The 21,414-nt window shown below is 33.6% G+C and overlaps 1 protein-coding gene across 9 annotated transcripts in view; it reads left to right on the forward strand.

Annotated features, from left to right (window-relative positions):
• Window positions 1–21,414, forward strand: part of EIF4G3 (eukaryotic translation initiation factor 4 gamma 3) — a 327,940-nt gene that overhangs the window by 232,635 nt on the left and 73,891 nt on the right. For 6 of the 9 annotated variants that reach the window (XM_074377251.1, XM_074377252.1, XM_074377253.1 and 3 more), the window contains 5 exons: window positions 7,681–7,769; window positions 11,874–12,120; window positions 14,239–14,372; window positions 15,635–15,754; window positions 16,135–16,245. In XM_074377251.1, the coding sequence (XP_074233352.1) occupies window positions 7,681–7,769; window positions 11,874–12,120; window positions 14,239–14,372; window positions 15,635–15,754; window positions 16,135–16,245 (701 nt within the window). The remainder of the gene's footprint in view (window positions 1–7,680; window positions 7,770–11,873; window positions 12,121–14,238; window positions 14,373–15,634; window positions 15,755–16,134; window positions 16,246–21,414) is intronic. The other 3 variants (XM_074377254.1, XM_074377255.1, XM_074377258.1) reach the window with 1 other exon arrangement.

Here is a 21,414-nt window from a genome sequence, read left to right on the forward strand (position 1 = left end):
ACTAGAGAAATACATGGTTTAAATTAAGATTATGAGGCTACTAGTGGTTTCATTCTCATGCAAGTGAATCCATTTTAAAATCTTTGGATTTTAAAGTGACACACTGATAAGTATTTGAGACATTATCAAAAAGGAAGATTTTTTTCTTGCCTTTAGTTCAGATTAATTAAAATTCATGTTTTCTTTCAAGGCTTTTTTGTTGTCTATAAACATAACATGTATTCATTAGAGAACATTCATTATAAAATTATAATAAATAAAATTTTGAACTTTTGTCTTGGCAAAAAGTAAATTAAAGACACAGTAATAAAAGGTTAATCTGTTTATAGAGTATCTGCAGGTTAAAAAAACAGTCTAACAGAATATTGAGTAAAGGATAAAATATGAAATTCACAGAAAGAACAGTCAATAAAAAATAGGAAAAGATAACTCACCCTTATTAGTTGTGGAAATACCCTTTTTTAGCTATTAGTTTGACAAATATACTAATACCCATGAGAATGGAAGAAATTCAATACTGATGTATTTATGATAGAACTGTGAATTGCTTTTATCTTTTTGGAATGAAATCTGGCAGTATCTATTAAAATGAATGTGTATATGTGCACATGCTTTCTTTTTTTTAGAAGTAAAGGTAGATAAGGATTTAAAAGTAGTTCTGTGGCAAGAAAAACAGCAAAAAATATAAGGCTTTTCATTAGGAATGGTACATGTATACTGTGGAATATTGTGTAGCTGATGTATCAATGAGCTAGATCTGACAACCTGAAGAGGTTTCCATAATAAACTAAGGAAAATTAAAGCATTTTGCAAAATAACTTACATAGTATGACCCCATTTTTAAAAAAAACAAACCTATGTTTGATAGTGATTATTTGTATGAACCATAAAGGTATGGCAGACTGTGTACCAAAGATTGTTAATTAACTCTTGTTTACCTCAGGCAACTAGAATTGGCTAGCTGGCGGAGAGGAATATTACCTTTATATTTGTGTGTTTCAACTGATATTTTTGTCATTTTTAAAAAGAAGAAAATTACAAGATAAAAAGCAAAAGTTAAGAGTAAGAAAAAAAGCCTTTGGGATACCATTACTTGAATAGATTTATATTTCTTTTCATAAATAGAAGAATACTATTTATATGCTATTTTAAAATCTTTAAAAAGCACTTCTTTTTAGCAGGTTCATAACAGATGTATGCATATGCTTATTGATTATTTACTTTAGAAACCACCTAGACCATTTTAACACCTTTATTGAAGTATAACTGACATAAAATTAACCTGTGCATATTTAAAGTATTTAATAGTTTTGACATCTATATATACTCATGAAACCATTACAGTCATCAAGATAATGAACATATTTATTAGCTCAAAAAGTTTCCTCCTGTTGGTTTATAAATCCTTACGTCCTGATCTACCCTCGCCCCAGTCCCCAAGCAAGCACTAATCTGCTTTCTGTCACTGTAGATTAGTTTGAATTCTTCAGAGTGTTACGTAAATGAAATCAGAAAGCATGAACTGTTTTGTCTGGTTTCTTTCACTCATTAGGTTTATCCATATTGTTGCACGTTAGTGGTTCATTTTAAAAAATTGCTGACACACTATGGATGTACCACAATTTGTCTGTTCACCTATTAGTGGGCATTTGGGTTGTTTCCTGTGTTGAGCTTTTACAAATAAAGTTGCTATGAACTTCTGTGTAAAAGTCTTTGTATGGACATATTGTGTCATTTCTGTTGAGTAAATAACTAAGAGTGGAATTGACTGGGTTATATGTAAGTGTGTGTTTAATTTTTTAAGAAACTGCAAAACATTTTCCAAGTACTTGTGCATTCTGTATTTTCACCAGTAATATGTGAGTATTTCTGGTGAATTTCCTTTACACCTTTTCCAAAAATATGTCATGTATGGATCTGTTTCTGAATTTTGTTTTTTCCATTGATCTAGTTGTTTTTCTTGATGCCACACTGTCAGGATTACTGAGGCTTGTAATAACTCTTGGAATCAGGTAGCGTTAAGTCCTTCAACTTTATTCTTTTTCAAAATTGTTTTGGCCATTCATGGTCCTTTGATTTTCTATTTTAATTTTAGAATTCTTTTTTCTACAAAACCAATTGGAATTTGATTGAGTTTGTATTGAATTTATAGATAAAATTGATGTCTTGTGATAGTGTCTTCTTGACCCATGAACATAATGTACTTTGACATTTAAGTCTGTCTTCTTTAACTCTCTCAGGAATATTTTGAAGTTTTTAATATATAGAGCTTTTGTAATTTTGTCAAATTCATATCTTTTGATATTATTGTCAATGGTGTTTTTATTTCAACTTGATTTTTTATAGCATATATGGATATATAATAGACTTTTTCTGTCTCATATCCTACAACCTTGCTAAAATTCACTTACTGGTTTTATTAGCATTTTTTGTGGAGATTCCTTTTGATTTTCTATGTAAATACTCATCATTTCTGAAGAAAGACAGTTTTACCTCATTTCTAACTTGATGCACCTTTTATTTCTTCTTTTGGTTACTATTTTTATTGAAGTATTGTCGATTTACAATGTTAATTTCTGGTGAATAGCATAGTGACTCATATGTGTGTGTGTAATATATTTAATCCTTTTCATATTCTTTTTCATTATAGGCCATTACAAGGTATTGAATATTGTTCCCTGTGCTATACAGTAGTACTTTGTTGTTTATCTAGTTTGTATATGATAGTTAGCTGCAAATCCTGACCTCTCAGTTCATCCCTCCCCCTCCCAGTTTATTCCTCCCCTATTTCTTTTTCTTGACTTACTACTCTAACTGGAACCTCCAGTACAGGGTTGAATGGAAATGGTGGAAGTAAACATTCTTGTTTTGTAATGGTCTTAGGGAAAAAGCTTTCAGTCTTTTTACCATGAAGTATGATATTAGCTATAGGTTTTTGAATTGTCTGGTTGAAGAAGTTTTTTATTTGTAATTCGCTGACAGATTTGTTACTTCAATCAAGAATACATATTGGATTTTATCAAATGCTTTTCTTTCATTTCTTGAGACAGTCATGGTTTTCTATTTTTGTTCATTAATTACTTGGTATTTGAATGTTAAACCAACTTTGCTTTCTTGGGATAAAAATTGATCATGAGGTATTTTTCTTTTCATGAATTGTTGAATTTGATTTGATAAAATCTTATTTAAGTTTTTTTACATCTAAGTTCATGAGGGATATTAGCATGTCATTTTCTGGTATTTTTCACATTTGGGTATGTGGGTAATGGTGACCTCATAGAATGAATTGATGAGTAGTCCCTCTTCTTCAATGTTATGGAAAAGTTTGTAGAATTGGTGTTGTTTATTCCTCATATGTTTGCTAGAATTAACCACTGAAGCCATGAAAATACATGACCCATAATGAGCACAAAAATAAATCAATCAAAACTGTTTTATAACTGACTTAAGTTACTAAAATTAGCAGGCAAAAATCATTAAATAATTATTAAGAACAATTTTAACTGCATTTCACATTAAAAAGTAGTGACATGGAATTGACATAATTAGAAGAACAATTGATAGATTCATTAGAAAATTAGTGAGGCTATACAAGACTTGAACAACACAATCAACTAACTCGACCTAATTGACACTTACTAAACACTCAAACAGCAGATCCAGAAGTGCAAATGTCAGATTTGCCCAGACAGACCATATTGTGGGTCATAAAACAAGTCTTAATAAATTTCAAAGGATTTAAGTCAAAGCAGGTGTGTTCTCTGACTACAGTGCAATTAAATTGAAAATCAGTAAGAAAAATATCTCTGGGAAATCCCTAGAATATTTGGAAACTAAATAATATACTTGTAAATAACCTAAGGGTCAAAGAAGAAATCAGGAGGGAAATTACAGTGTTTTGAACCAAATGTTTTTTTGTTTTACATTCCACATGTGAGTGGAATCGTATAGTATTTGTATTTTTCTTTCTGACTTACTTCACTTAGTATAATACCTTCAGGGTCTGTCCGTGTTGTCACAAATGGTAAGATTTCATTCTTTTTTTTATGGCTGAGTAATATTCATTGTTTACACACACACACACACACACACACACACACCCACCCACCCACACCCACCCACCCACCACATCTAACCCATTCATCCATCGATGTATTTTGTTGCCATATCTTGTCTATAGTAGATAATGGCTGCAGTGAACACAGAGGTTCATATATCTTTTTAAATTAATGTTTTCACATTCTTAAGATAAACATACAGAAGTGGAATAGCTTGGTTGTATGGTAGTTAAATTCTTAATATTTTGAGGAATTTCCTTAGTGTTTTCTATAGTGGCTGCAACAACTTACAGCCTCAACAACAGTATGCAGAGGTTCCCTTCTCTCCACATCCTCTCCAAGATTTGTTATTTTTTGTCTTGATAGTAGCCGTTTTAACAGATGTTGTTGATATCTTGTCTTGATTTGCATTTCCCTGATAAGTGATATTGAACATCTTATCATGTGCCTTTTGGCTTTCTGTTTGTCTTCTTTGGAAAACTGTCTATTCAAATCCTCTGCCCATTTTTAAAATCAATTTGTTTTGGATTGTTTGTTTGTTTAAACACCTTTATTGTGGTAGGATTCCTGTGCAGTAAACTACACGTGTTTCAGATGTACAGTTTTGAAGAATTTTGATAGGTGTATACACCAGTGAAACCATCACTGCGATCAAGATAGCTAACATTTCCATCACTCTGGGGTTTTTTTTGTTGTTGTTGAGTTGTATGAGTTCTTTATATATTTTGTGTATTAACCCCTTATTGGCTATGTGATTTGCAAATATCTTGTCCCACTTAGTAGGTTGCCTTTTCATTTTGATGATGATTCCTTTGCTTTACAAAAGCTTTTTAGTTTGATGAGGTCTCATTTGTTTATTAAAACCCAATTATTAACCTTGTCTGTGTCCCCAGTATTTTTCAGAATTTGTTAGTCATTTCGTAAAAGGAACTCTAAGGGAACACATGACTTTTCTGCAAATAATGGAAAATTTTTCAGATATCTTGAAATCATAGTATTGCTTTATTTTGCATTTTTTATTTTAAAGTGGTAGAAATTAAATGTGCTTATAACAGTTGAGTCCTTTTGGAGAATGGGATTCTTATGGAGAATTCCTTTAAGCATCTCAGTTCCAATAATTAGGAGTCCCATGCAGAGATTGTCACTTGTCCTGTGATGCTTTAATGCAAGACAAGGAGGAAGGAATCTATGTCTTTGTTTGGGAATGTCAGTAATACCTCTTTATCAGAGAGCTGCTGTTACTTGTTCAGTCAACAAATATGTGTCCACCCTGTGTAAGAAACTGCATAATTCAGGCAGTATTGAATATGATGTGTTAAATAAGTAAGAATTGGAGGCAGTGGGTTAAGAGACTACCTCATAGTTAAATCACTGCAGTAATAAGGGTCTAATCTAAGGTGTAGGCATTGGGAATGGACCAGAAAGGAAGGAACAAATCTGAGGCAGCATCTTAAATTTGATTCCCTTATTCTAGCTAATTTGATCTTAATTGTCCATTAAATCAGGGAGTTAGTGTTTCTGTCTCTCTCTGTCTCTCTCCCTCCCTCACTTCCTCCCTCCCTTGTCACCTACCTCTTCTCCCCACTGGAATACCCAAAGTTTACAGCACCTTTCCACCATCAGTAATAGTAGGAGAAGGGATGTAAATCACAATCTCACTAGACACTAGGTGTGTGTGTATCTGTGTTCAATTTTTAAAATGGCTGAGAATCTCCTAAAGCAGTGTGTGCTTTCTCTCACCTCTTCTTGTGATTACTGCTTTAAATCAAAACTTTAAACAGCCACTTGGATATAGTGAGGAACAATTCTTGTGTGTAAGTAACTGATTTGAATAAAGAATGTTAAATGTGTTATGTTACCCATGGAAGAAATGTTTAATGTTTTGGGATTGGGTACATTTGATATAGTTTTGAAAGGAAGTTTATCTACATCTTTGGTTTTGTTGTTTAGAAGAAACTGCTCCTAAGTTTATATTCGATCTTAAAGAATCCTCCAGAAAGTGGTCTTCCCTTTTCCATGAATGCAAATTAGAACTGAATCCATGCATATATGAAATACAATTTTAGATGTACAAGTTCACCAGACTGTATAACTCTTAAAAAGGATTCTGCTTTGAAAGGAGAATTAATCACAAGCATTTTGGAGAGATGCACATAAAACATACTGGTTACATAAAATCAGAAGATTTGTAAAAAATGAAGAGAGGCTACTACATACTACATACATGAATATACATGTTCATTGTAAGACTGTAAGGCAATAACAAATTTAAACCCACACATAGTTACCATAATCTGAGTTCCATACTTGGAGAAAATGTATGGTTTACCTTGGGTAGGCCACAAAGAAAGAATAACAGCTGGTCTTACAGTGTTTTCTTGTTCCTTATGGTCTGTGAAGGAAAAGATAAAGAAAAATTGGCTTGAGAGTGTGTGTAACAAAGGAGAGTTACAGAATATTTTTATGAGGGTGCAATAATTTTGAGAAGAGTGTTAAATGTCTCTTTTTTTTCCTTATTCCCAAAACCAGTGAGTGTTCATATTATACTGTTCTTCCAAAAAAGATTTCAGCCTGCCCCAGATAGATTGGTTGGTTTAGTAAGATCTAATGGATCTTGTATTTCTATAGGAAATTAGATTAGATGGGTCCCTTCAGATTCATGTTTATTCATTTTTAATAGTGTTTATATTCATTAAGTGGCCTTTCTTTGACTCTTTCCCCTACCTACCCATCTGTCTTAATACTTCACTTCTTTCTGTTGACTCATGTGTTGCCTTCTGTGGCATTCTTTTAACACATTGACTGCCACAGCACACAAATCTGGGTGACAGTTGTGTTTCTTCAGGGGCACCTAATCCACAGTAGGCAATCAACGTATTAATACATTCTATTTGCTATCTGATGTTTAAATTGTCTTTAAAGTGCATACCCAAGTGTTGAATGATTTTGTGGAATTTGTAAGCCAAATGAGTAAAATTTTAAAAATTCTTTGTAAGCTTAATTTTCCATCTAGAACTTCTGGTACGATATAACTTACCTGTTTCTTCCTTAGTTTTCATCCCAGCAGTATGAAAGGCCAGGCCAACAGCACTGATGTGAAATGAGAACTGAATGAAATCTTAAAGTGTCCTTTTGTTGTCTAGAAAGCTTAAAAAAAACAGAATCTGGAATTTAATATTTTTTGTGGCTTAATGGAATCTTAGGTATCATCTAATCTTACACTTTATAATTGATTATGCTGGTGTCTAAGAGTGTGACTTGCTTAAGATCACATAGTTGATTAACCAATAGAAGCAGACCCGACTCCAGAATCGGCTGGTAGGCAGGTTTCTTACACAGATGCCCATCACATATGGAATTATTTGCCTAGGTATGTCCTAACCATGAAGTAGTAACAATTGGGGCTACTGGTTGAAGGCTCTGTGAGCTGATGTGAACAATTTGTGCCTAAAACGTTTGACATTGTAATCTCTGGGCCACAACTACACGATCGTTCATTTTATCCTCCATCTATCTCCTGCGTATAAATGAAGCCCTCTTTTTTTCTGCTAAATTTGAGAATTTAGACTGAAAATTTCCAAACTTTGCAGGGAAGTAATGGCAGCCTGCTCTTATATTTCAGCTCAGACAGCTATAACTGCACCAAAGATGTGGAAGAAACCAAAAGATCGGACCCGAACCACTGAAGAGGTATTGGAGGCAGAACTGGAGGTAGGGGGCAGCAGTAAATCTCTTTAGCTCCTCTTAAGAACAGTAGTGCCATTTCCTAAGAAAAGTGTGGATTTATAACTTTTTCTTGAGATACTCTTTTCTAAGCGAGACTTTATATATTAAGCTCAGAGTCTTTTTTTTTAAGTTCATTTACAGAATTTTTAAAAGATTAATAGTATTTCAGTTTCATTGAATTCTTGTCTCTTTTTCAAAATAGCTCTCCTCAAATGGCAAAAATAATTTATTTATCAGTTTTTTCCTTTTATTAAGCAGATGGGAACACTAATCTGGTTTTTAAAAATGTTGGCGGGTTTTTGTTTATTTTTCGAGAACCTGTTAGCAATGTTGGTAGAAATCATCTGGTACATTTTAGGGAAATTTATTTTGAATCTGTTGTCTTTTAACTACACCCAGTAACATAACTTTCCACATATGATTTGTCTATTTAAACTAAGCCACACCAGATTTTGCTGTAGATTACAGCACACCAGGTCCCGGACGTAACGTGAGGAGTCAAGGGCAGATTTAGTCCTAAAGAGTACACTAACAATTTCATAGTTTGTAATCTCAGTATCCTTCGTGTTAAGTACTGAAGCTTTGAAGAGTAGTATAAACAGTCTCATCTCTATGTTGCTTTTTTCTTTTTGAGCTCTTCTTCTAAATCTACTTTATTAAAGTAATTTTTATTGAATGTTTAAGATGAAACATTAAAATGTAGAAATTATTTTTAAATAACTTTAAGTGCATTTATTTCATAAAGATTTTCTATCTATTTATAATTCTTACCCTCTTCAGGCAGCTTCAGTACCCCTTTATTACTTCTCCCTGTCCTGTCATTGCTCTTACATGATGCTCTGTTGATGTCACAGTTAGTCCCATAGCAACAACTAAAATGTTTCATGGGTATGATTTCATTGTGGTTTTCAGGGGGTAAGAATTGGCAATAAGTCATAGAGGTGCAAATAGTTGCTGCACTTGTTTTGCAACTGAACAAAAAAAAATGTTGCTCCTACAGAGAATAAAATACCTTCCAGAGCCAGGGGAGTCTCATACATTCCTGGTATGGCTGTAAGAACTTCACAAACTGGTTTCTCTTTAGGTTCAACTGTTATTTATTTGTTTTCTTCTATTTTACTTCGTGTTCCTTTGCCCTGTGACTATTTTTCTAAGCATTATTGAATGCTAAATGGGTAGGTCACCATTCCTTTGCTTCCAAGTATTCATCCTCATCTTTGGGTCAGGGGTTGACAAACTTCCTGTAACAGTCCAAATAGTAGATGTTCAGGCTTTGTGGACTGTGTGATCACTGTCACAATTTCTCAACTCTGCTGCTGTAGTCAAAAAGCAACCATAGACAATGTGTAAATGAATGAGTGGCTATATTTTAGTAAAAATTTATTGAAAAATGGAAATTTTATGTTCATTGAAATTTGAATTTCATATAATATTCATATGTCATAAAATATTCTTTGGAATATTGTTCAGCCATTACAAGTGTAAAAGCCATCCTCAACTTGCACACTGTACAAAAACAGATGATGAACCAGATTTGGTCTATGAGCCGTATTTGCTAAAACTTGCTTTAGATTGTTATTATTCATACACGAGAACTGTTTGGATTCATTTTAAACCAATCGCTTTTTTCTTAAACATATAGTTCAAAAGTGTAATAAAAAGATATTTGGTCATTTATACACAGACTTTTTCCAGAAATCCTGGTCTGTTGTCTTTCCTAAAATTGAGCATTTATTAGAGTATTTTGGTAAATATTGGTTGCCATTGTCTTCTTTTTTCACTGGTTATCAGACTCTCCTTTTAGATTTTTCTCAGCCTTTAAAAGAATGTTTCAGGTACCAGCATATTTTAAAGTTACATATTGAGTTGTTTCATCATTGCAAATATTTAATCAGATTCTTTAAAGCCAAGAAAGATAGCATGAAGGATGATTCATCTTAAAATTACTGGTCAAGGCATCTTAAAATTTGTTTTAAAATTTTAGGATATTTCATTGATCATTACATACATAGTTGTCAACCTGATTTTCTAGCACTTTAACAGCTCATGCATTAAGCAGGCAGTTTTATCAACTAAATTCTTCTTTTAACAAGTTTCTGTAAAAGTTTCTGCTTTTAACAGTCCAGCCAATGAGGTGCTTTCCTTTTTCAATCTGGTTTTCTGAGTAAACAATTTAGGAACTATTAGACACTTAAAGACTAATTGAATAGAGCTGCATCCTGCTGTGAGAAGAATAATCATCTTAAATATTTAATGCAGCTATTTTATGGATTCCCGTGAAATATATCCCTGTAACAATATGCCTCAGACACCTCAGTGATTCTTTGTGCTCTTAATTACAGATTGTCATTGATGGAACCAGGTTCTTTATACATTTTTTTCCAATTAGAGATTTACTCTGCAAGTAATACATAGTCTGTTTATACCCAATCAATTGTGTGTTGATTTTAGGTACAGAGAAGAGGACTCAGTAAATTTTTTTCTCTAAAATACTGTTTTTTCACATTTTACAGTGTCTGAAATAAGAATTCTATATGATTGTCTAATGTAGTAATACTTCTCTTTAATAAGTTTAAGTACCATTTACAGACTAACATACCAAATTATTAAAGATCTTCTTGATGACCTATACTTAATTATAAGGTGTTATTACAAAGTTATTTTGAGTTAGACTGCTGTAGATTATCGAACAAGAAAAGCAAAAATAAGAATTAGCAGTGAGGCTGCTAATTCATGATTCAAACTTGGCAGATCATTTTTTTTCTCAAAGTCTAAAAGATGCCTACTTTCTGCCATGTTTTATTAAAAAAAAATTCTTTTTAGCCTTTATTTTCTTGGAATTTTTATATCTTATCTTCCTTTTGGTGGTTTCCATGCTCTATCTTCCTATTAGGGGAGCGAGGAAGTATGGGTATGTGTCTTTGGATGAACTTTTTATTGCTATTATACAAACAAGCCCTAAAAACCATCTCTTTCTGTTCATAACATTTTAAAATTTAGTTTCTTTCCCCCATGATCTGATTTTATGGTAAAAGAAAATTTACTGGTACTATACCTGTTACAATACTTCACTCATGTAACAAAGTAGAATTTTTAACTCTCAGAGAATTCTAAGAGCCAATAAATATTATTTTTCATTAATTAGTTGGGGTAGATACTTCCTGGTGTATATGACATTCTTTTATACAATCCTCTGTCAACCCAGTTCAACGGAGTCTCTGTTTTGGCTCTCCTAGTGTGAATTTATCAACTGGAATTTGGTAAACTTCTATTTCTTCTGAGTGCTTTTTCCAGAGGATTGTTTTCAGTGTTTTCCTTCATGAAAAAGAAAGACTTAAAATTCATTGAGAACTTTGCCTCAGGTTTTGATAGTTCATATGACCCTTAAGAAATATTTTCTTTGTTTGTTTTCTGAAACTGAGATGGTCAAATATAATCTGGTGAATAACTTTAATTGTGTTTTACCTTTTAAATATAGACAAGCTGCACCAGAACCCAGATTTCTCCCTGGGGGCATATATTTCAAGCATTTTTCCATGTATGATTTGAATATGATTCTCAGAGAATTCTAGGAACCAGTAAACAAAAGTAGATTTTAACTAACAAATGGCCTCCTTATAAAATGAGAGATGATCAGCTTTATGGGGCTCAGATTCTTTAAACTTTTCATCGAACTCTCCATTTTGCAGCCAGAGATCAGCACAAAAATACCCTCTAGTGTTTCTTTTTGTATTTGCTGAGTTTAGTGGCAAGGGTAGGAGTGCTTGATTTAGATTCTGACTAGGACTCTCATATCTGTCAGGTTCCAAGGATTAACAGTTCTTTCCATTCTAACCTTTGGTATATTTAGATTTCATTAGTCATGTTAAAGCATTTCAGTAGCCATTTGAATTGTCTGCTTTATTCCAGGAGATGAAATGAGAAAAGTGTTTTAAATAAACTTACCATTCTAGTCCTGTATGCTGAACACAGACATCCTTATCTTGAGTGACATGTTTTCCTATGCTTTTTGAGGCGATAGGTGTAGGTCTTCATGTATATTTACACACTGTGAAAAAAAAATAACCTCTGTGTTTACTTATGCTTTAGCCTAAAGCTGAAGAGGAGCTTTCAGGTGACAAACTACTTGAATCTGAACAGAATAAAATGAGCCAAGGGTTTCATCCTGAAAGAGACCCCTCTGACCTAAAAAAAGTGAAAGCTGTGGAAGAAAATGGAGAAGAAGCTGAGCCTGTACGTAATGGTGCTGAGAGTGTTTCTGAGGGTGAAGGAATAGATGCTAATTCAGGCTCCACTGATAGTTCTGGTGAAGGGGTCACATTTCCATTTAAATCAGGTAAGTTTATCCTTGCCTTCCTGTGTATGTCTTTCTTTCTCCCCTTCACTCTTCTGCAACATGGAGAGATGTTGCCTCCTCATAGAGAAATAATTGGACAGAAGAAATAGGCTAATCACAATGTAACATTTACGGAGTAGATCAGCAGGCATAAGTTAGTGACTAGCAAATCCACAGAGTCCTGTGTTGGCGAAAGTGATGATTGATGCTGGTGTTCTGCTTTTACTGGCGTTGGAAGAGCAGCTGGCAAAGGGAATCAGTCAGTGCTAGGCTGGTGGAATTTGACAAGAGAAATTTAATTTATTAATTTTAATTGAAAGGAATCAGATATGACCATGTTCCTTGAGATAGTATACCTGTCATTTCACAAACCTTGAATGTAGTGGTTGTTTTTGTTTTTGTCTTGACAGAAATCACTGTAGAACTGAACTCCAATAGGCAGTCAGAAACAGTATGACTGAGTTATTAAGCACCTGTGGTATGGGAAGTGCCCTGTGAAATATATGATAAACCCTAGGGGATCTTTCACCTTTAGACACCATCAAACGCATTAAACCTCTGTCCCAATACTATGTAAATTATGGTTAACTTTGAGATTTATTGGAGAGATTTGATATTGATATTTGGGGTAAGGTAGTTGCTTTGGTGGAAAGTTTGGGTTAGATGAGAAGTTTTTCTTAGTCTTCCAAATCTAGAGTGACTTCTGCATGACATAGGGTTTGAATGTAAAATATCAGGTCTCAAAAATAATCTAGACCAGCATTTTTTAAACTTTTGGTTTTAACCCATTTAATAGGCTGTGAAATTAAAACCAAAAATTTTTTAAAGGGAGGATAGAGTAAAAATTGTCAGTGCATTACATGCAGTAGGGGAAATTATTGTTTTAAGAAACTTTTATTTCATTTATATATGTGTGTGTGTTTTTTCTGAGCCACGAAGTCATTATATTTCTTCCTGTGAGTTGTAGTAAAAAATGTTTGAAAGCCACTGGTTGATACCATATATTGATCATTAATATTCAGTGAAAACACTACCAGTAAACTGCTGCTAATGGGCTTTATGAAATTGTAAATTTTGTTTTTAACCTTAGGAATCAATATACTGAAATTTCTTCTGAAGTTCTAGGCTTCTTTCATATCACCAAGCACTTGAGTTACCACCAGTCCTTGTTCAGGAATTGAGACACTATTGTCATTTTTAGGGCTGTGTAAATTATATTTTTATCCTTTATTTTGACAAGGAAAAAGTACACAACTATAGGCCCCAACTATGTTAAGTATGTTGACCAACTAACTGCTTTTTACCCTTATACACTGGCAGTAATTGGGAAAAGGGGCGATTTAAGATTTAGATCCCGATAAACTGTCTAGGTTTTAATAAATATAATATGGTAATAAAGTATCTACAAAATTCTCCCAGACCATCAGTGAGTCTATTACCTGTACATTAAGAACTACTAATAAAAAGAAGGATCCAGTGTGCTGTTGTGAAATGATCTGGGGCCTGGTTTTTGATGTTAATTTAACATTTATATTAAAAATATTAGCTAAGAATATATTTAGTGACAGGATTTTTGGAGAAAGGTATATGCCTTCCCATTTTAGTTGGCTCAGCAAGGAAGTACATTATTTTCTTCAGATTAAATAGTAGTTGGCAAAATTCTGTATCTATCTGCTTTAAGGCGTATAGGAATTTTAAATAAGTTATTTAGTTTTGTGTTTTACATTCTTTTACCATATTTCTTCTTTGAAAGTAACATTTCCAAGTGAACATGCAAAGTATCCTTTTTTTCCATGAAGCCTAGAGTATTATATTAAGACTTGGTAGTTTATTTAATGAAGATTATTATATCGCCCGGCCAAAGTCTGCTTAATGTATAAATGAAATGGTTCCTATAGCACCTACTTCAGATGACTATCCAAAGGTATCCAGAATGGATAAAACTATTAACAGTTTAAATCTTTACATGCTGTTTTCTGACTGCAGCTCAGTGTTTTCTTTGTGTTTTTGTTTGTGTATGATGAGATAAGGTAAATATTGCAATAGGCTTGTATATTACTGGATGTATACATATAATGACCTTATAGACAGTTGTCTGCCTGACATCCCTCTTTCTAGAATCCTGGAAGCCTGCTGACACTGAAGGCAAGAAGCAGTATGACAGGGAGTTTTTGTTGGATTTCCAGTTCATGCCAGCCTGTATTCAGAAACCAGAGGGCCTGCCTCCCATTAGTGATGTGGTTCTTGACAAGGTAAGCTTCACCATCAGAGAAAGCTGTGTCTTTTTGGTGGGAAGTGGTTTTAATTATCAGTGCAAATATGTGAAATATGAGCAGTTTTTAGGAATTGCTAAACCAAATGGCATTTTAATTAAATGTTTAACTAATAATGTTTAGGAATTAGAGTTTTCCTAAACACTGTTGAGTTTGGGGGGTATTATTGATTATAGTAATCGTGGAGTTTGGCTTATATTTGAGTGGTAAAGTTTTAAAATTTATTATTGGCTTATTATGGCTATTTCCTAGTAATGTGGTGGGAATCGTATGTTTGTTGCCTAATATGCCTAAAGTGATACGGGGTTCTTTTCCCACTGTTCTGCAATTTTGGTACGGGATTAGGATGGCATTGAGGGATAGATCAGAAACCCAGGAAGGTATTTGGCAGATCAAACTTAAGTGGAAATTAACATAATTCGAATTATGTATAACTCAAAATTTTCATAAAAGGTACTTGTAGGACAGTTAGTCTTTAATCCTGTGTAAATAAATAGGCACCCTTTCTCTTTATATCTGATCTTAATGGGGGATACAGTAAATTAGTATAGTCTGTGTTTATTTCATCTGTTTATTCCTTCCTGTCTTCCTGCCTTACTTTGACCAATCATTAGTAGATTTCTCCACTGAGCTCCTTAGCTTTTCTGAGTCTGTAGTTAAGTTGTATGTCTGTGCAGAGTCAGATATCTCCAGTTAACAAGGCAGACAAAGTAAGATTTTAAATAAATTATCACACATGAAACTACATAAACCTTGTATGTAAACTACATAACTACATAAACCTCCTTTGGAGATTTGTTGTCCACTCAAAATACATGTTTTACTAACCGTAAGTCAATACATCAAAATTAAAATGAGCAATAACAGGATTCTTATAAGGAAGTCCTCTGATCTTGGAAAAAGATTCCAAAATTTGGCCCTAGTTCATAAGATCTCAAAATAGCTTGTCTTGTGCCATTCTACTGGTCCTGAGTGTCTAGTGAGTCATTCCACTGATTGTATGTAGTCTCCCCTTGGGAATTGTAGGCCTCATCCTTCTCAGGGAACTAAAAAAATCATTGTTGACCTAAGGACTCTATGGCTAGCCCAGGAGAATCTATCATGATTCATATCAGACTTCCACTGGTTCAAAAAGCCAGAGCTTACCATTTCAGCTGACCTAACTTCAGTCTCAGTTTTTATCTTTGTGGCACTGAATGCTCTGGAACTCATGTCAAGCTTTCCTTTGCTTCTTCATGCAGATCAACCAACCCAAATTGCCAATGCGAACTCTGGATCCTCGGATTTTGCCTCGAGGACCAGACTTTACTCCAGCCTTTGCAGATTTTGGAAGGCAAACCCCTGGTGGAAGAGGTGTACCTGTAAGTGCAAGTTTCCTACAACCCAATTAGTTAGAAACTGTCATAGACTTCATGACATCTTGTCTAACGGCAAGAGAGCGGCTTTTATTCACTGATTCTTCTAACCAAGAAGAAGAAATAGAAGAGGCGAAGACTATCCTTTCCATCCTAATATTAAAATAAATAAAGAATACACTTGAGTCATTTTTACTTAAAAGAAGCTGGTCTGCATTAATTTGGTCTTGATTTTTTTTGTTTTTTTGCTGATATGACCTGCAAATGGGTTAAAAAATAGAGCCAACCTTGAGTAGGATTCCTGCTTTGTTTTGAGGTGTCCTGCTATACTAGAGCTCTCTGATGACATTCAGCTAATGGTCATCTGTTTGTCTTTGTTTCTACAGATTTGCAAAGTGCAGAGCAGGCATGGATTGTCAATTCTGGAACAGAGCAAAGCCCCAGCTTGTACTCCACTGGCGATGTCGCACCCACCCCTGAAGAGCCTGCCTCTAGGGGTGCGCTGAATCCTTTTTTGTTTTAAACAATGCTCTATAGTATTATAATTTCTGTTTTGCTCTTCTCACTTACTGTAGGTTGTGAAGTCAAAATATGAAAAAATGATATGTACAAAAGAGTGTGGTATTGGTAAACTGCAGATTGCCTTTATACCCCCAGTGGCAGGCTCTTCAGCGGTGGAAGTGGCATCACCAATGGAGTTATGCTGGGGCACTGCACTGTGCAGATTTCGGCAGCCTCTGCCTACTCCATCCTTTGTAAACTTGTAGAAAGCATGGGGTAAAGTTGCCAATGATGTGAATACCTCTTTTTTCCAAAGTTGGAATGGTGTAGAACACACTTAATCTAAAGTTCTGGAGGAGCTTAGGTTTTGATGTACATTTGCAGGTCACCCTGTTAACACTATTATATGTTTGTAAAAAAATTTATATAAGGTGACACTTTTTATTTCCTCATCATGTTTTTATTTCTGGATGGCAACTTTTGAAACCTGCTTTGAAGTAAGAGGACACCATCTGAAAACAAATGTCACTTTGTAGATATTTTAATTATTTGCCTGTAGCCAAATGCTGATTGAAAATACGTGAATATCTACACTGTGTTGAAGCTTTTGTAAAACCTACAGAAAATCTTAATTTGCAGCATATTGTTTATTGGCCATCACCATCTTAAAGACCTCTGTGTGTCTTTAAATTTTCACACAAGTTTGAAATTTAACCTTTGTCTAATTTCTCCAAATACCAAATAAAAATTTTTTCCAAAGTTTTAATTTCCTCACCAGAAAGTCTTAGAAAGCAGCTTTCTAGAAACCATTTTATACCTTATTTTTCAGCATCAATTTCCCTTGTTGGTAGTTTAAGTTTGTTTTTTGTTTTGTTAAGTTTGTTAACCTTTGTTTTAGTTTTAGTTTCATTTTTTTCTATGATTTTTTTCATATTTTATTTTATTTTATTTTTAACATTTTTTATTGAGTTATAATCATTTTGCAATGTTGTGTCAAATTCCAGTGTAGAGCACAATTTTTCAGTTATACATGAACATATATATATTCATCGTCACTTTTTTTTCAGTTTGTATTTTTGTTTTGCCAAACATTTGAAATAATGTTGATGCCGTTTTGATTATTCTCTGGTTAACAGCATCTGTGGTTATCATATTGCTCAATTTGTTCATGTGTCACTCGCAGAAGGTATGAATTCATACCTGTGTCTCCTCTTCCAGCATATCCTGTCACTTTTCATTACAAGCTTGCTGTTGTCTAATAATCAAGTATAGCAAAAAGGAAATATTATGAATTAAGAATAGCTATATCTCCCTTAAAATAGTGAAGTTAGAAAATGAGTTTTAAAAGTAACTGTCACAATGTATGTTTGTCCACTAATTTATGTGCCTGCATTTTTCAGATACATTGGTTACTTGGTGCAAAGTAATATGACAGGAAATGAGCCATTATCAAGAATTTGTAGTGTCTCCAAAAAAAAAAAAAAGTTTTATTTAACTTACTTTCTTTGCATAGCTCTGTCATGTGCCACAAGCTAATTTTTAAGTGGAATTATTGTGATCTATCAGGGTAATAGTGATATATTAAGCTTTTTTTTTTTTTTTGATGTATTAAGTCTTAATGCAAGTAATTATTCTTCCAGCATCTCTCTTTGCTAACAAACATTCTGCACTTAATTTGTCCAGCTTACCTTGGTATACTGGTGAAGATAAAGATGGGAATTTTAAAAGATATATATTATACATACCCTTTATATTTATAATAGCATGTAAAGGAACAATCAATATGCCATTTGGAAAAAAGCAGCAGCCCTCCTCTTCATAGTCTTGGTTCCATACAGCTTCCAAATTGGCTTATAAATAATTACCACCGAAAGATACTAAGATCTTCTAGGTGTGCTTCATAGTATAGCTTAAGTTGCCAAGACTCCTGGTATGAACTTCCCTGCAACAGATTGTGACAAAATATTTTAAATGCATAGCAATTGTTTTAATGCCATAGGCAGTTACAATTTTCAAACATTAAAGTAGGTCTTTTGATGGACAGTAAAGGGTATAAGCACCCAGGTAGTATCATCTCTCTGATTTTTAAAAGTCAAATTACTTGGCTATTGTGATATTAATTTTAATAGTAATCTCTTGGCAGACATCATAGGAAGTACCCCAAAAGAAATGTATTGAGAGATAGGCTGTAGACCTAGAGTAGTAACTTGCCATTTATGTTCATTGAAACTAACTTTGAGATTAGCTGAGCTGTTACAAAAATCCTAGGTGCAAAGACGTTTCCTGAGTTTATATCATCCTTCCCTCTCTCTTAAAGGAATCCTTGGTTATCTCTCTTTAAAAAATGCTAAAATGAATACTGGTCCTGTTTCCTTTGGTTATCCAGGTAAGCAGCGGAGTTTGAGGTTATAGTCTCTGAGTGAGATAGAAGCAATGCATGTTAAATTCTAAAACGGAGATGGTACAGTTTCTTATTTAATACATTAAAGAAAAAGAGTGGATAAAAAATTTATATTTTCAGCTCACCTGGAATAATTGTGGCTCACTAGTTAATCAGCCTCAAATTTTGCTATTTTATCTTAGTTCTGACATTTGTGGACCCTGTGCACCTTGTACCCGAAAGTTCCTCATTTCGCCGTTAGTCAGACTTCTCTATCCTTCAAGCAAAGAGACCAAGCTTTATTTCTTTTTATGTATTTCATAACTCTTAGCACAAGATCCTAGATTTTGTTTATGTTTAGTAAACAAGTTATTCATTCATATATGGTGCAACTTTTGAAAGATACTGTAAATCTGACAATTTATATTAAGTTTTTCACACACAAAAAAGGGGACACAAAGTGTTTCATTATATCAGCCTACATACCACTTTTTTTTAAAGTTTTCTTCTCTTCTTTGGTATTGATGATGATACCTGATTCCATACCTAGTTTTCACAGTCCTTTTATACAGTCTTATTATATGCCATGATACTCATAATAACTTTTGTAGGTAAGTTAAGCATTTGATATGTGAGAAAGTTGAAGTTCAACAAAGTTGAGACTTGCTTATGGTAACTTTGCTCATAAATAGCAGAACTGGATTCAAGAGTCCATAATTCTTTTGTTTTCTGATCTGCTTCTCTTGTCCACTTCACCTCAGTCCTTCCAGGCATTGATGTTCCAACAGTAGATCATTCTCAGTATTAGCATAAGAATGTTAGAGATTAATTAATTAAGCATGTTAAGCATTTGTAAGTATAGTAATCTGTTGAGGGCTCAATACACTTAGATAAATACTTGTGAACAGTTTTATCCAGAGATACAGGTAAATTTAAATTTGTCTTGGGAGATTGCACATGGGTTACAATTTCAACTTTAAATTCTGGACTAACAGTTTATATTATCTGAATTTCAAACTTTTTTTCCTTTGAAATACTGATGTTATCTAGTAATATCTGCACATCTCTATACTGCTCATTTGAAATTCACACATATTTATCATGGGGCAGGTAAAGAGTTGTAGCATAAATCATATTTACTTTTTAGAAATCTCAAGGCATATTCATTGGTGTTTGTAGTATTTTTCTGGAAATAGACATTTTCAGACTTTATTCAAACATAATAAAATTACATCCCCAAATTATGCATACTATAACTCTTCTGTGATTTTGACATAATCACCTTTTATTACACCCACCAGCCTTTGTTCTTGACAAATTTTTATGTATAAATGAATGGATTAAGTTAAATGTCTTACACTATAACTTTATTTGAATTAAAAAAATTTTTTTTGTTTATTTTTTTGTAGGGGGTAGGTAATTAGGTTTATTTCTTTAATTTTTAGAGGAGGTACTGGGGATTGAACCCAGGACCTCATGCATGTTGAGCATGTGCTCTACCACTTGAGCTATCCCCTCCCCGCTGTTTATTTGAATTTTATCCAAACATTGAAAGAGATAGTAACCCACATGAATTAACTCTAGAATATAACCTGAATTATAAAAACCAGACAATACTTGATTTTCTTAATAGAATTGTTTTACCTGGGCTACCATTTCAAGGTTTCAGTTATAAATAATATTCTTACGGTAGTATTGACTAGTTTAGCAACAGTTCCCTATTGTTACTTTTCCAGTCTGATTATCCTCTTTGGTTCTCTTTCAGTTATATCATGTCATGCTTGGTACCTCTGGGTTTATTTGACCTCAGTTTTTTCATGTTTACCAGTCTTAAAATTATATCAGTACTGAGTCCTTAGCCAGATGTATTTGACAAGATTGGTGTGTATTGCCCAGAAATTCTGTCTTGATCCTGATACATTTTTGATACTGCCACTTCTAATTAGGGCAGATGGTGAAAGGTAAGAGAATAATTAGTTCTGAGATGAATGATATATAAAGGCTTTGAAGCTTATCAAAGGCCTCAGACTATGTCTCTCTTAGAATGTCTCTTTTTATATAAAAATTGACCTTAAAGTTTCTACTTCCTTCTCTGAAGATTGATAGGAATTCAAAAGGACCGTGTTGGGGCATTAAGTGAGATATTATTCTGATCTATATGTCTTGTGAAGTGTTTTTTCTTCCCTTTTGAAATCTAATTGCAATGTCTACTCACCATTTAGAGAATGACATGTCAGAAAAAAGTAAAGGCTGTCAATATGGTATATATCTGGGAGGAGCAGAACTTACTATCAACCCATATAGTTAATCTTGAAAAATTACGTCTAAGCATTTTGAGTAGCAACTATTACGAATATTTTAATATACAGAGTACAACTTTTAACTTGCCCCATTACTCCTGCAGTAACAGTTTTTAATTTGATGACTAGTCTAACATGCTAACATATATTGGTTTTAGCAGAATGCATTTAATGGGACTCTAGCAGGAACAAAGAGCAGAAAAAGAGACGAAGGCATTTTTTTCAGGGAGCATTTTAGTTGCATTTCATTGATGATATAAGGAAGACTTATTTTGGTATTTCTGGCCCAGCAAATTTGGAGGGATCCATTAAGATCTACAGCCAGCCTGGGTATCTGTGTTACAGAAAATTGTCATGGTAAGGGTGTATGTATTTTCATTTCACACTGAAAGTTTACAGACCCAGTTTTGAAGCAGTTTTGTAACTGTGATGATTTCTGCCTGTGAATTTTTTTAATTGTTCAAATGACCAGTCCAAAGTCACAT

This window comes from Camelus bactrianus, chromosome 13 (genome assembly GCF_048773025.1).
Source record: "Camelus bactrianus isolate YW-2024 breed Bactrian camel chromosome 13, ASM4877302v1, whole genome shotgun sequence".
Classification (NCBI taxonomy): domain Eukaryota; kingdom Metazoa; phylum Chordata; class Mammalia; order Artiodactyla; family Camelidae; genus Camelus; species Camelus bactrianus.